This window comes from Phacochoerus africanus, chromosome 6 (genome assembly GCF_016906955.1).
Source record: "Phacochoerus africanus isolate WHEZ1 chromosome 6, ROS_Pafr_v1, whole genome shotgun sequence".
Classification (NCBI taxonomy): Eukaryota; Metazoa; Chordata; class Mammalia; order Artiodactyla; family Suidae; genus Phacochoerus; species Phacochoerus africanus.
The window spans coordinates 82,542,387-82,558,008 of NC_062549.1; the positions used below are offsets into that span (position 1 = coordinate 82,542,387).

The 15,622-nt window shown below is 40.4% G+C and overlaps 1 protein-coding gene across 1 annotated transcript in view; it reads left to right on the plus strand.

Annotated features, from left to right (window-relative positions):
* Nucleotides 1-14,113, plus strand: part of DPT (dermatopontin) — a 31,655-nt gene extending 17,542 nt beyond the window's left edge. Inside the window, exons 3-4 of the mRNA XM_047783990.1 lie at nucleotides 8,928-9,035; nucleotides 12,973-14,113. Coding sequence (XP_047639946.1) covers nucleotides 8,928-9,035; nucleotides 12,973-13,039 — 175 coding nt within the window. The 3' untranslated portion in view covers nucleotides 13,040-14,113. The remainder of the gene's footprint in view (nucleotides 1-8,927; nucleotides 9,036-12,972) is intronic.
* Nucleotides 14,114-15,622: the final 1,509 nt, after the last annotated feature.

A 15,622-nucleotide genomic window follows, 5' to 3' on the forward strand; every position in this document is an offset into this window, starting at 1 on the left:
CAAGTTCTTCAGCATGGAAACAACCAGGCACTTCTTTGGACAAAGGGATCCAAAAGTGTCAACATTTGAAGTTTGGATAGCTCAAGTGATATATCTCTCTATAGTGTGATGCTGGGGAGGGCAGCCTTTGTGAGTTATGCATATTCTCTATAACCAGACAGCATTACTCTGCAGATGCCCGAGTAGGGCACAATGTCTCTAGGGATAGACAGCTCTAAAAGCTATCTAATGTTTTTCTGTCTGAGGCAATGATAAATGGTAAATTCAAGCTCAAAGTGAGCCAATATTAGTAGCTATTTGATAGGTCAGGGACCTCATCCAATCCTCCAAAATATCTCCATAAAGCCATTCCATTCCACCACAGCAGGTGAACAGGCACAGTTAGGGTATAGGATATAACTGAGACAGGTCATGAATGAAAGATCTAAAGGTCTCACATTCTGGGGTAGAGTGGAAGGAGCCCACCAACTGCTAAGATGCTAAGAATTCAATGAACATGGAGCTATGTGTGTAGGAACAAGTCTTGAGGTCCAAGACTGACCAATGGAGATGAGCAACTTTTCTTAAGTTGCCCAAGACATTTAAATCTCAGGTATCAAAATTCACCCTTGGCTTTGATCTGCAAAGGTCTGCCCACCCTCCCTCACCATCACACCCTTCCCCTTCCTCACCTTCCATCACCCAGACGTGTCACAAATGGATGGTTGAACCAAAGGGTAGGGGGAAAGACACAGCAAGTCAACTTTGAAGTGGTCCCTCTAAGGAAAGCTTCACTTGGCTGCACCTCTTTCTTGTTTTGTGATGATAGAGCTGAGAGCTACCTCAGTTGTCAAGAAAATAGTACATTTTCAAAGGGATACTTGGAGCAGAAGCAGAATAGATTGTCTTGTGCACCATGGTAAGCAGTGCATGACTCACTCTCCCACTGGTGTGTCTAGACATTTTAGTGGCATCTTTAACTTTCCTTAGTCATGACGTTATATGTTTTTCTAAATTGACTGAAGCCTCTTGGGCAGGAATTAGGTCTTATTTCTTCAGCATCTCAGTATATTGTCTGGCACAAAGTAGGCCCTTAATAAATTTCCTGAATGAACAACCAAATGTGCAGGCCCCTAGGAACAGTAACAGTGGTAAAACCTTATATTGATATGATGACGTTTTACAGTGGAAAAAGACTTCATTTACATGTATTGTTTTATTTGATCATTTTAACTACGCTTCAGAGTGAGAACTGTTTTCCCACACCTTCTTCCCACAGTGAAAATTCCTGATAAACTTCTTATTTGAAACCTTCCCTTTCATCACTTTAACAAGCTTAAATCCCTTCCCAGGGAAGTGGACACGTTTTTCTCTTCCCACTTTGAAGGCTATTATGCAGCACAGAGCCTGCCACTGAACTAGCAAAGTGAGCATCTATCCTCTCTGTACTTGCAAGCTTTTAGGGATTCAAGAACAGCACCATTCCACACAGGAATAAAACAAATCAGCCAACTGGCTCCTGCATGAGTGAGGGATTTATTTGTTTGGTAGGAACCAAGGTGCTGCTCCCATTTCAATCTCTGCAGTTTCTCATGAGATATGATTGCATCACTGAACTCTGGCAAGAAAACGAATTCTTGATAGATGCAGACATTCCGTCACTAACCGGTCCCCCTGGAATTGGATACATTTGTAAATTTTACGCATATTTATTTATATATGAGAATACGAGTTCTTAGTCCCATTCGTCTGCAAACCACATACACATGTCACTGGGGAAGCCACAACCTTTCAGAGACTGTTTGAAATAATTCCCCAGTCCCCAAACAGCTCCAGCAGCTGCATGTTGTACCCCAGGCTGTCCCCTGTCAGCATGCTGAGGCTGTCCAGGCATAGAATGTGGGTTCCAGGAACCAATAGTTTTGAATTGAGCATGTTTCCTTTCCTAAATGGTTCTCCTCCAGATTCATGGTTTTTTAGCAGTTTCCCTAGATAACATGTTTTGGCCAAAAACAACAACAACAAAACAGTGCCCTTCCTCAGAATCAACATAGATGAACTTGGAGTTTTCCTTCAGTCTTGAGATTCTATAAGTCTCAGATATTAGATTCTTTTCTCCATTGCCTATCCCCTCACTCCCTTATGCTCAAGTCATAAGCCAGAGAATGTTTTTTCTTAATAGCTAGATAGCTCCAGCTAACAATAGCAACAAAATCAGTTCATCAGAATCATCTTCCAGTCTTTCTACCCCAAAGCATCCCATCAAAGATAATCTTTAACTGCTACTCTCCTTTTTCAGATTTCAATACAAGATGAGTAGTGTTTGCATGACCATTCCCCATGAAATCGTGGCAAAGACTGATGTCAGGCACCTCCACTATGGCATCTGTCAGTCACCCCCATCTCTGCTCGGCAGCAGCATGTTTCCTAGAGGCCTGGTGAAAAGGGCAGCTTCTATGCTGGTTCTTCTGAGCAGGTTGGAGCTGTGATTATAGAGATGGAGACACCTACACGTTGGGAAAATAGGACTGGATGTTACATTTAAAAGCAGCTTGTATGGGGTTTAGATGCTTCTGTGCCCTAGAACAACCATTGCCTGGCATTGCATGATGTATCCCTCTGAGCCTGAGCAAAATCAATCATATTCCCATCAATTGGGGTAGCTATCATAACTATTGTGCCATATTTATCATTTAGAAATGTATTTGCTGCCTGCATGTCAGTGTTGCCTCCCTCACTGTGTTCAAACTCCAAGAGTAGAAATTTCAGAGGTATGCCTGGTTGTCCAGTAAGTACTGGGTAACCCAAGGCTATGCTCTACTTGCTACTCAGAACAAAGTAAACCTCCCAATTCCAAATTTGTGGCTTTTTTCTCTTTAGTCTGCCTCCCTTTACTGTATTATAGAAGTAATCATTCATTCCTCCATTCATTAATTCACTTAATCAGACTCAATATAAATGGATATAAAATAAGTACAATTCATAGACTTTGATTCAGTTCCTAATGATGATGATAAACTTTTATTTATTGTTATTTTATTTAACCTACCATGTTAGCTCATTTACTTCTTATGCACGGACATTATGACACTATTACACAGATGAGGGAATTGAGGTGCAGAAGTTGTAACTTGTTCAAAGTTCTGAATTCAATTCCAACAGGTCAATCTGCCTCTAAATCCCATGTTCTCTGCACAATAGTGAGCTCCCTTGATTTCAGTGAGGAAGTAAGAGCTGGACAGATGAAGTATTAGGTAACAACACAGTAAGCATCCACTAGGGAAGACAGAGAGGAAAGTGATTGTTTTTGCTAGACGGGAGATGTTGCAGGTGGAGTTGTACCCACCAAATGCAGGGAAAGGGCAACCATGATGTAATGTGGCCAATGAAAGCCAACATGAGTCAAAACAAATGTGTTTGCTGACCAGCCCTGGGCTTGGCCAGGGAGCTAGAGACTCGGTTCCAAGAGATCAATTTGGAAAATTATAAAAGAGACTTTCTTTCCTTTTCTAATTTAAGCCACAGATATCTCTGAAACTGTGTTCCCATGTTGTGATACCTATTTGAACTGTTTGATGCAGAGACTGTCAAAATACCAAAAGAAGACATGAACAAACTACATTCTTTCTCATACCCCCAGGGTTCAGTGTCTCTGCAGAGAGAGGCACTTTGGTGACTGCAGAGTCATTTAGTCCCACTTGACCACTTTTCACAGCTCTTTGCAGGAGAAGTCAGGGTGGCCTTTGAGGATGCCTTCCTTTAAGCATAATTGCAATTTCTCATCTTTGCAAAAATAATTCAAACAAGTTCTATCAGAGATGCCAAGCTATTGGCAAATTAGTCTAACCTAAAATATTTTCATGCCCTGTAACCTACCTGGAAAAGCATTTATTATGCAAGAGGATTGACTATGAACAGATTCCGTTCGTTTAAGACACTTCTCAATGATTTGTCTGTCAGAAAGGGGCATCCTCTTTTTAGCTGGATGTAGAACACATCAAGTCTACAAATGTTGAATTCCTCCTCCAAGCCCACTGCTGAATTATATCACAAAGGTGTATATGCCTGCTTTTGTACCAGTGTCCCCTTAAGGCGCTCACCATGAAGCAAGATGCTATAAGGTATTCTGTTTTTTAATCAGATACTAAATATATGATGTTGACTAGTTAATAGAACATTAAAATATGATATTTTAAATAAAGTGCTAAAAAAATTGGGAAGTACAGAAAATAGGAGCAAAACAAAATCAGAGATTGGGCTGACCAGAAGTAGCTACTCTAAAATGTTATTTGAGCATGGGCTGAGCTCTAAAGAATGGATTGGAAAACATTATTTATTCTCATTTTGAAAAAGCTGAAATATGGCTTCCTCAGGTATCTTTTCTGGTTTGTTAACTTGTAAGTTCTGGGTTTTCTTCCAAATTTTAAGATATCTGTGGTGTGTGCTTCTCTGATATGCCACAAATTGGGATAAGGCTGAGGATGCAACACTAACTGACTGGGGTCATTTGTGGATGTGCACACAAGTTGGAAACATCCTTCTAGGATGACCCCAAATAAACCAGTTGTCCTACTGGCCAGCAGGTCAGACACATACGTAACCAATAGGTGCTGATGCTATGAACTCTGATTTTGTGTTCAAGTCTCAGTAATCAGTAATATAGGTGGCATTTGATAAAATTTTATCCTGGGTCACTTTCTGTTGAGGAATAGATTCAAAACCCTTTCCTTTAACTATTAAAAATTGAATACTTTCTTAAGCAAACTCCTGACCATAAGTAAAACTGGCCTCTTTATCTAACCAAATTCTATCTCTTCTTCAGTTTTTAAGATGAATGTGATAACATATATCTGGGCTAAGCTCTGTGATGTGTCCTATTCTCACAACGAAGGAGGATGCTATCCATCACTTCAGCTCAGTCTTTTGTAATGCACTGGCCAGCAATGATTTATTGGTTCTAGTTGGATCCATGGATAATTTTGGAGCTTTACTAATCTTAGATGAGAAAATCCTATATCAGTCAAAAATCCCTCCAGTTCCATGAGTTCTCTTCAGTTCATAACAAAGACTGAAGGGAATAATTTCTTTCTATCTCCTTCCATCTCATCTAATACAAAAAGTTGTACAAGTGGTTCTGTGTTGTCAAATTCTTGCTTTAGCTTTGGAACATCTTTCTGTCTCTCTTGTATTATCTGTAGATGGCATAAAAAGTGGTATGAAGCAGAAATGGTGCCCTAGTAGTTATTCATCTAAAAGTGATAAAATGAACACACACACACACACACACACACACACACGCATGTAGTTCTTTGTAAGGGGGTATATAAGGCTCCTAATAGAAGAGCATCAGTAATAGACTCATTTCAGTAAACTGAATAAAGGCATTTTTCTGACTGGCCCTCCCTTCATCTTGCCAAACTAAAGCCTTGTTTGATTGTTGTAATTGGTCTAGGAATGTTTGGCAAGACTCAGTATGAAGTATTCTTTGCCAGAAAGCCGTCTGAAGTGACCTGGTAATTCACAAAGAATCTGGAACTACACAGAACTTTTCCCCACCCTCAGGAAGTTCAGTACCATAGCTTATGAAACCATAATCTTCTGCTTCCTTGTAGTCGCTTTTAATTTCCTGGCAAGTCCCTATGCCTTTGTCCCAGTGTCTAGTTCTGAAAGTTTAAATTCATTTTTTTTCCTCTGAGAAGCTATTACCAGGACTTTCGTTTATTAGAATTTTTTTTCACTTCTCATCTTTTTTTTTAGGGCCATACCTTCGGCATATGGAAGTTCCCAGGCTAGGAGTCAAATCGGAGCTACAATTGCCGGCCTACACCACAGCCACAGCAACGCTCCATCCAAGCTGCATCTATAACCTACATCACAGCTCATGGCAACACCAAATCCCTGACCCACTGAGTGAGGTTAAGGATCAAACCCTCATCCTCATGGATACTAGTCAGTTTCATTTCCACTGTGCCACAATGGGAACTCCCGTATTAGAATATTTTGTGCCTGCATGATGTCATCAAGAACTAAATGAAGACATATCTATCTGGTTCTAAAACTCAGAATCCTGGATGATATTGAAACAGCAGTTCCCTCTAAGAGTGGTGTTTGGAAGTTTCACTGATTGGGGCTTTTTTCTAACTGTATTTTTTTTTTGGTCTTTGTTGTTGTTGTTGTTGTTGTTGTTGTTGTTGCTATTTCTTGGGCCGCCCCCGCGGCATATGGAGGTTCCCAGGCTAGGGGTCTAATTGGAGCTGCAGCCACCGGCCTACACCAGAGCCACAGCAACGCGGGATCCGAGCCATGTCTGCAACCTACACCACAGCTCACGGCAACGCCGGATAGTCTAACTGTATTTTTAGTTTCATAAAGTAGGGGTAATTTCTATCAGTATCCAAACTCCTTCCTTACCTCCTTTAACCTAGGGTTCTATGAGATAGTCTAGACTTCATCCTATGATTTTTATAACAAAAATGAAACAACAATAAACTCCCCAAATCAAGTAAAACAAAAACCTGTCTGGGACCAAGATGGAAATATACAAATAAGCATGTGCAACACGTTCTCCAGGGCATTCCAGAAATTCACTGAATAGCACTCCCCAGAGAGGCTTTCCAGACAAACTGTCCAGTTGAACAGGAGGCCTTGGGTCTAGTCACTACCAAAAATGAAACAATTGAAAACACTAAAGGAAGCATTGATGATTTTGTCTCCCCTTTGAAGTTTAAAACTTCATGATTTTATAAAAGTGCAAACCTCTCTTTCCCACTTTATTCCAAATGTACGTAACTATCCAATCAACCTGAGGATAGTTCAATAAGAACTTAAAAAAAATAAAAATCTAGCCTAATTATTCCGAAATAGTTTTGGCAACCAAATGTAGCCTAATGCATTATGGCCTTTTGTAGATTCTGCCTCATGTTTAACATTTGGCAATTAACTTTTGTACATTGTATCTAAAGAGTGCTTTAAAATTTCTGGAAAATATTTTGTCCTCCCTGATTCAAGAAAAACACCTCGCACTCCATCTCTTGTAGTCCTAATTGGCATTATCCATATTCTGAACAAATCCCTCTTTCTTTGGGTAAACTTGAATCTAGCATTTGTTAGAATCCTCAGGGATCATAAATCAGTGGAACTCAAATGAGACCCTATTAGGTCCATTTATGAGTCATTTAATATTATTAGAAAGATAAAGTCCTTGTTCTGCATCTCTTCAGAAGCACAAAATAGACTTGGTATTAGCAACTGCATAATGTGGGGGAAAGAATGGTTATGAATGATGAGAGAAGTTTTAGGGCTCTGACTAATGCAGGTTATCTTGACCTAACCATTGATCTTGCTGCATCTAAGCATTGAGACCCTCCTAGGAGACCTTCTGGTTTATAAATCAGTCTTTCAAGATATCATGATAATACCTGTAGTATTAAGTCTACATAGGGTGAGATCTTTCTATCATCAATGTATAACGACCTGGTGACCTCAAAGCAGCTTAAATTATTGACACTCACTATTTGTTTCCCAAGCAAACTTGGAGGTGCAGAAAAAGACTTGTGGGATCCCATATCATACTGAAAGGACTATTTTGATCCTGAAGATCCCCAATGGTGAAGCCTTAAGACAATCAAGAAATTCTAGATTTATTTAAGGGTGGAACACAACAAACCTACTCAGAGGGAGGCCCAGAATTCACTTAATCTTGGAGGAGAGAGAAGGATAGGAGTAGGAGGAAAAATAAACAAAATTTCTCCTGGGAGTTCCCTGGTGGTCTAGGTGTTAGGATCTGGCATTTTTTCACTGCTGTGGCCAAGATTCAATCATTGCTCTGGGAACTAAGAGTCCACATCAAGCTGCTGCACACCGCAGCAAATATATATTCTAATGACTCAACTTCTTCCATGTTCTTGAGTATTATTGGTACTAGTCCCAATGACAAACTTATATGGTAGATTTCATTCTTCTATAGATCATGAAACTGAGGTTAAGTGACTCTCCAAGGCCCTTTGTTTGGCGAATACCTAATATGTACCAGGAGCTGTTTTAAGTGCCAAAGAAACAAAGGCAGACAAGGTAAAGACTACATTTGTACAGCTTAAATTCTACTTTAATATTTTTCAAATACTTTTTTACCATGATTCACAGTAAAAAAAAAAATATTAAACTATCACACAATACACACACCATGTAAGCACATACACATGTATGTATTTGAAAGTTTCCACACACATACATAAGAACTTATTATTAGTGTATACAATGAAGTCTCATTTTTTTTTATTTCTTCCTCCTATTTATTTATTTATTTATTTAATTTTTTGTCTTTTTAGGCTTGTACCCATGGCATATGGAGGTTCCCAGGCTAGGGATCGAATTGGAGCTGCAGCTGCCGGCCTACTCCACAGCCACAGCAATGTGGGGTCCGAGCCACATCTGCAACCTACACCACAGCTCACAGCAACATCAGATCCTTAACCCACTGAGCAAGGCCAGGGATTAAACCTGCATCCTCATGGGTACTAGTTGGGTTCGTTAACTGCTGGGCCATGATGGAAACTCCTCTTCTTCCTTTTTAAATTTCACCTAGTAATAACCAATTCAACTGATTTCATAATCTACTAATAAGTCACAATCCACAATTTAAAAACATGATTCAAGTGGACTTGAATGGAAAAGACTAATGTTGATATTAATCAATATCTCCTCAAGGCCTGAGGAGTCATCTCCATTTTTTTAGGGTATAGTGTAATGGCAGGCAGGAAGATGAGAAGTGGGAGGAAGCTGCCCATCTTTTCACAGCCTTCAGTGACTTAGTGGAGGCCATTCAACTCTGGTTTGGGTCTCCAATGATGTCCCAACTCCATCTCTCCTTTAGAGCATGTCTCCTCTTTGCTCCCAGCAATGATAGCTTTATTTTTTTTTCTAACCTTTTTTTTTTTCCTCCCACATAGGATGACAACAGAATATCCAGGCCACTATGGTGAGGAAATGGACATGATTTCCTACAATTATGATTACTATATGCGAGGAGCAACAACCACTTTCTCTGCAGTAGAAAGGTGAGCCTTTCCCCATGGGTTAGAGAGGTCAGAGAGTAGCTCCATGCAAGGATCATGTCTGCAGGAATTTTGATCTGAGGTTTTCCCTACTTTAGTTTCCTCCTTGGTGTAGGATTAACTGGGAAATCTACATAGAACAATGGAAAGCACTGGAAATTGAACTCATGGAGCAGTTTACCCTTGGAGATAAGGATGAGTTCCAGCTTGCTCAGAGCAGGAAATCCACAACTTGGTATTCCATGACATTCTAAGCTCTTCTTTTTACTCAAAGGGCATTTTTTCTTACCAAACATCAGGAAGAGAGGGCAAACATGATTGAAAGAGTGAGGACTCACTGGCCAAATAAACCCTCTCCACTGCCGTTTCTCTCTATGGTTGGGTTGTGGGAAGGGAAAGAGAAGCAAAGGGCACTGGAAAGGAGAAACAAAACTTAGCAGGCATATCTAGAAATTAACATGGGGAATTTAAATAACAGAAAAGAAAAACAATGGTAATTCTTTTTATCCCTTTCTCTTCCAATTGCTCCCAACTGCATCACAAACACATCAGAACAAAACAATAAGGAAATAAAAACTGTTCTCCCTACTAATAAAGAAAGATATGTGAATACATCCAGATGTTAAAAGGTTGATTTGACCTACTTTTAATCAGGTTATCATCACTTTACACAGAAAACAAAGTCCTAAAAATGTTAGCAATAAATGTTTGCAAATAGAACAAAACAACTCATTAAATTTAACTTATTAAATAATGGACTGGTAAATTTGAGTGTGCCATCTTTTGGGTATATTTATATCTCCCCAAACTGAATTTAACTTATTTAATATGACCAATAATTTAAAAAAACAAAAATAAGACAAAAAATGAACATGAAGTAGCTCTAAAAAGACACAATACATGTGGCAGTATCCATGAATAAAACCCCTTACATTTACTATAGGAGAACCCTTCAGTTCTCATACATTAATTATTTATATACTTTTTCTTTTTTTTCTTTTCTTTCTTTTAGGGTCGCACCCATGGCATATGGAGGTTCCCAGGCTAGGGGTGGTGCCTCCGGCCTACACCACGGCCACAGCAGGATCGAAGCAGTGTCTGCAACCTACACCACAGCTCATGGCAATGCTGATCCTTAACCCACTGAGCAAGGATTCATTTCTGCTGAGCTATAATAGGAACTCCAATTATTTATATTTTAGATACATTTTTTAACTAACTTAGTTATTATTTTCTAGAAGTGGCAAATTAAAGAAATAACAGGGAAGATACAACTTAAAATGATATTCACTTCACCAGTGAGAAGGAATAGCTGAATGACATGACACACACAAAAATATATTTAAGAATAGAACTGGGAGTTATGTCTATTCACATGATGAAGCATGATCATGTGAGAAAAAAGAATGTGTACATGTATGTGTAACTGGGTCACCAGGCTGTACAGTAGAAAAAAAAAATGTATTTGGGAAATAACAATTAAAAAATAAAATAAAATAAAATCTGACCAAAAAAAAAAAAAAAACCCTAAAAACTCAAAAGACCATGGAAGACCAGTGACATTAAGCAGCAGTGCATAGCCCCAAAGGGCAGCATCAGATAACAGTACAGCAGGGTGTTCAATTTTCTTAGTGCTGTCTCCAAGTCAACAAGAAAATTAGTTCTGCATTTCCTGTTTAAGAAGGTAATTAATACCAAATATATATATTCGGACAGTTAAAACATCCAATTGCTATTGGCATGAAAGTTTTCAGTTACACGGTTTAACCTAGAATCTTGGAAAACTGAGATATTATAACTTGCCTTTGTTTAAAATGAAATTACCCATGCAATTTTGCTCCTGTCACTGATAATCAGTGGCTGAAAGATCCACAACTTGGATTTCTTCCACTTTGTTGAAAGACGCTGCGGCCACTGCTTTAGAGAATTATTGTCAGTGCAATACTCACTGGGCAGGAGCTTTTCTTCCACATGCAAATCATAGTGGTTTCTTCCTGGAATGGATTTGCCCACTTTGGGCACTATTGACATCTGGGGCCAGATAATTCTTTGTTGCAGGAGCCTTTCCTATACATTCTAGGTGTGCAGCAGCATCCTAGCCCCTACCCATGAGATGGCAGAAGCAACTTCCCTTCACCCACAGTTGTGCCCACAGCAACAACAAAAGCCTGAGGAATACAATTTCCCCTGATTGAGAACCTCTGTTCTGGAGGGAAATCAGCAACTAAGCCTCATTCGAGTATCTTGGTTTTTACCACCAAGTCTAAATTTTGCTTTGCATTAGTGAACAACCTCTTATAAGAGTAGTGTGAATGCCTGGCTTAAGATCTCATGTATTTGTGTCTGTTGGCACAGAGATAAATAAGACTTGTCTACAGTTATGAAATTCATTTGTTAAACATACACGCCACCAGTTTTCTGACCTCCTTCTGAAACAAGTCATGTCCTCTGCTGACAATGGCAGGAATAAATACTAACAAATATTCAGGTATCCAGGCTCTCGAAGGTTTGTACTGGAGCCCCTATGCCCAGTCACTCTAAACAAGCAACCTTGAGCAGCAGACTCTAAATTTAAAGCTGTCTTATCCTGCTGGAGCAGCATGTTCCATAGCTGCTGGCAAGAGTTATCTCCTAGGACAGAGAGTGGTCAGTTTCCCTTCCAGATCCAAGGCTGGATAGAGATCTTGTCAGTGTTAGTGTTTAAAAGAAACTGAACCGTGAAGGGGACTCACCGATTGAAAAGGAAGAAGGCTTTTGTAAGGTTAAATAACCTCACTATGCTTTGGAATGATTTGCAAAATCGTATATAGAATGACTCTTAATTTTGCCCTTTATCAAACCTTTGCTAAGAATGGGACGGCCGTGTGCTCGATGGGATTATAGACATCCCGTTATGGAAGTGTTGTGGTCTAAGAGAAAGAGCAAGATTTGAGTTCAACAACTTGGAACTTGAAATTGTCAGCTAATGAGTTTAATAAAGGTCATTTCTCTGAGCCAGCTTCTTCACCGAAGCAATGACTTGCAATGACTTATCATGAGCGTTAAATGAGAAACTAGATAAAGCACCTAGTGCAATGCTGCATGTGTTGGAGGACTCTGCAAAAGTACTTACGGTTATCATTACCATCACCAATATCACTGTTAAAAGATGTTAGACCAGAGAGCACTGTGCAGATTAGGCTTTTGATAAGTTTTTGCTAAATGGGTGAACAAAGAACTTAGGCTAGCTCTTAGCAAAGAACATTCCTTGAAATGTATTCACACCATGTTTTTCAAACTTGAGCAGTTCTATGTCCTCTCATACCCCTGCCTGATCATTTAAACAAATATGCAACTTAATTTCTGTTATCTAAGAATGGCAGGCATTTTCTCTTTCACTTCACAGGTTTTAGATGTTTTCTCTCTCTTCACTTCCCTGTAATAGCGCTTTCTGAAAGGAAACACATAGGGTACAGCATGGAGCCTAGCACATGATAAGTATTTAGGAAAAGAGGGAATGAGCAGATGGATGGCCTATGTAAATGAAGATTTTTTTAGGATGAAAATGGAGACCATATTAAATAAATACTTTTATTCCAAGCTGTAAACCTCTATGTCCAAGAGGTACCTTTGGGGCAGAGCAGTGGTGAGCTGATCACTGGTGATGAACAGGACCTCCACACACAGGTAACCTACTTAGACCCCTCCAAGGTGCAACCTGGGCTGGAGAAGGAAGTGTCCAGGACTCCTGACCTCACAGACAATAACCTGTAGGTTTTCTAGAGACTTCGTAGAGGTGTCTTCTGAGAGGAAAGTGAGATTATGTATCCCTTCAGTTTTTAAATTTTCCAAAGGTTGCTTTGGAGAATTGCATTTTCCACAGCAATGGGAAAAGCTGCTTCCTTTTCTTCCTAAGGTGTCTTGTCTCACTGACATTACTTTTCTGACTCTCTCCCCACAGGGATCGCCAGTGGAAATTCATAATGTGCCGGATGACTGACTACGACTGTGAATTTGCAAATGTTTAGATTTGCAACCTACCAATCTGGGTGAAGGGAAGGGGGCCAGGAGACCAGAGGATGTCCATATAAGTGAACATCAGTTGGGACTCCTAAGTGATTTCTGCTGCTCTCTTTTCTTCTCCCCGAGCTGGTGGGTAGTTGCAATGCCAGATTTCTGGGCCTTTCTGACTGGTATCACACTTATAATAAAATCTACAATTTCTCACTTTCAACATGTTCCATAGCAACCATTTTATATGAGTGACAATGGCTCTCTTGCACACCATATAGTCTGTGTGCATGCTCATAGCCTGAAAAAAACCCTGGTTCTTGGAACACCTGTCACAGCCTTTCTGCTGCTTTTACTACCAAATGAGCTGCCTGATGCTTAGCAATGTCTGTGAAGAAGTTCAGTGGAGTGAAGTGAAGGGGCAGCAGTTGAGAAGGTGGCAGTTAAGGTTCTCTCAGCTACATCTGTTTGAGTGACATCTGGGGTCCCCCCAGAGAGCAGACCTTCTGCCTCAAGGGGACATGCTTCCATTCTGTCTTTCCACATAAGCCACATTTGCCTGGAAGTTTAAGTGCAGAGCTCTGCACTCCATGAGGGAGAAGACAGGGAGGTTGAGAGATGGAAAGTTTTGGGGATTGAAAGACTGAGGATCAGAAGAATTTCCAAATTGGAAGATTATTAGCATACCTAGTAATGAAAATGAGCACAGGAACCAAAAAAGCCTCCTGTCTCAAGTAAGACAAAAACAAGAAGGAGGAGAGAGGTCAGAGAATGGGACTCAAATTAGGAACTTGGAAGGGAAAGGGAGAAGGGTCAGGTTGCATTGGGAAATCAAAAAAGTGCTTTGATTCACTGGCACCTGGGAACACTGGCACATGCCCTGTTGATGTGAGAGCTGCTGACAAACTTACTTGGATTGGCCTCAATGTTCTGGATGGGAAATCTGCCATGGGGGCATCTACTTCTCCTCTCTGTGTAGTTGAAGGGCATCTTTCTCAGAGGTGGCACTGTCTCTCCTCTTCCTGTGATGTCTCTCTCTCTAGCCCCTTGTACTCACTTCATCATAAAAGGAATAAAAATATTAACATTCAGTATGCTGCAAATGTTAAGGGTCAGTTTTTGCTTGTTATTCCTCCTCTTTCTAATTATTTGTCCATCAATTCAGAAAATATAGCTCAGCCTTGTGATTTGTGCCAAGAACCATGCAGAGCACCAGGAATGCAATACCGATAAAGACAGAGTATGGCTGAGAAACCCAATAAGTAAAACGAAGTGCTAAGGGCTTTCATTAAAATTGGACAAAGAGCAGAACCACATTTCCTCAATTTTAAATCTAGGCTGATTTGTCCTCAGCAACCTACAAACCTCCTAGCACTGATCTGTCACATGATTTTTAACCAAAGGGAGCCCCTATTTCTTTTATACACACTGTTTGCCTTTTCCTTTCAGATCTAGGCTGCCCTTCCCTTCTCTTCTCTCCTAGGAGACCCAGGAGAGCAGGCAGCCAGGCAAAACCACAGGGGTCACCACCTTGTTATGCACCCCATGAAGGTGGCCAAGAAAACGAATCTCAGGTAGTGGTGTTGCATTTCCCGTAGTGAGGTCCCAATATTAAGAAGAGGGTGGTAGAGGACTCCTTTGCCCTAATGCTGAGGCCCTTTTTTGTACAGTGGTTTTGCTTTATTTCCTCCCTTTGATTGTTTCTACCTCTCTGGCAATTTTAACTTACAATGAGCTTCACAGGATCATTTTTCACAAAGGGCACCATTAATATTTTAGCAACTGCAACACTGGGTCAGGATGGCGGCCAGGAAATGGCCTTAGTTGAGTGTTTGGAGCACAGCTGAAAAGGAGGCAAGCAACGTGGACTGACTGACTTGGCACCATGGTGAAAACAAAATGCTGAGGAGGGGAAGGGGGCACCAGGGAGTGGGTGCTGGGAGTGGAGGGATGCAGCTGGGAGGAGCAGTCCAGGAGATGCCAGAGAGCACAAATCAAAACAGAAACTGATAAAGCGGCCCAATAAGTGTTTGTGCCAAGCCGAATAAATGAAGAGATAGAAGAGAAGAACTCTTTTTGCATCTAGGCCAAGGACAGTAACAGTAAAGACATGATCAATGCGGTTCAGATCTGAATAATTTATACTTTCCACCATATGTCAATCAGTAAGAACTACCAGACTGGGGCGAAATCCCAGATCTTCTGACTGCAAGTTCTCGCTCTCCATGCTCTCATTACTCCAATGTTTCTACTAACTTGCTCACAGCCTTCATTAAAACCTCTCCACTCTGTGAAGACATTTATCTGGGGAATTATCGTGGTTCCTTGCAATTCTAGAACTACATGAATGTGATCATCTGCCCCAAATTGTTTACAAAGGGCTTTGCTAAGGCATTTTCTTCCAGAGAAGAAGCTCGGGATGAGAACTGAGAACCTGGGTCCTACTCCTGGCTCTGATAGAGTGTGGTTGTGTAAAAAAAACAAATATCTAAGCCCAAACATTTTTTCATCTTCTTGGTATGAACAGGAACCCCTTTTCCAATAATTTCACAAGATGGTGCTCACGTAAAATGGGAAGAAAAGAGACAGATTCCTGCCTC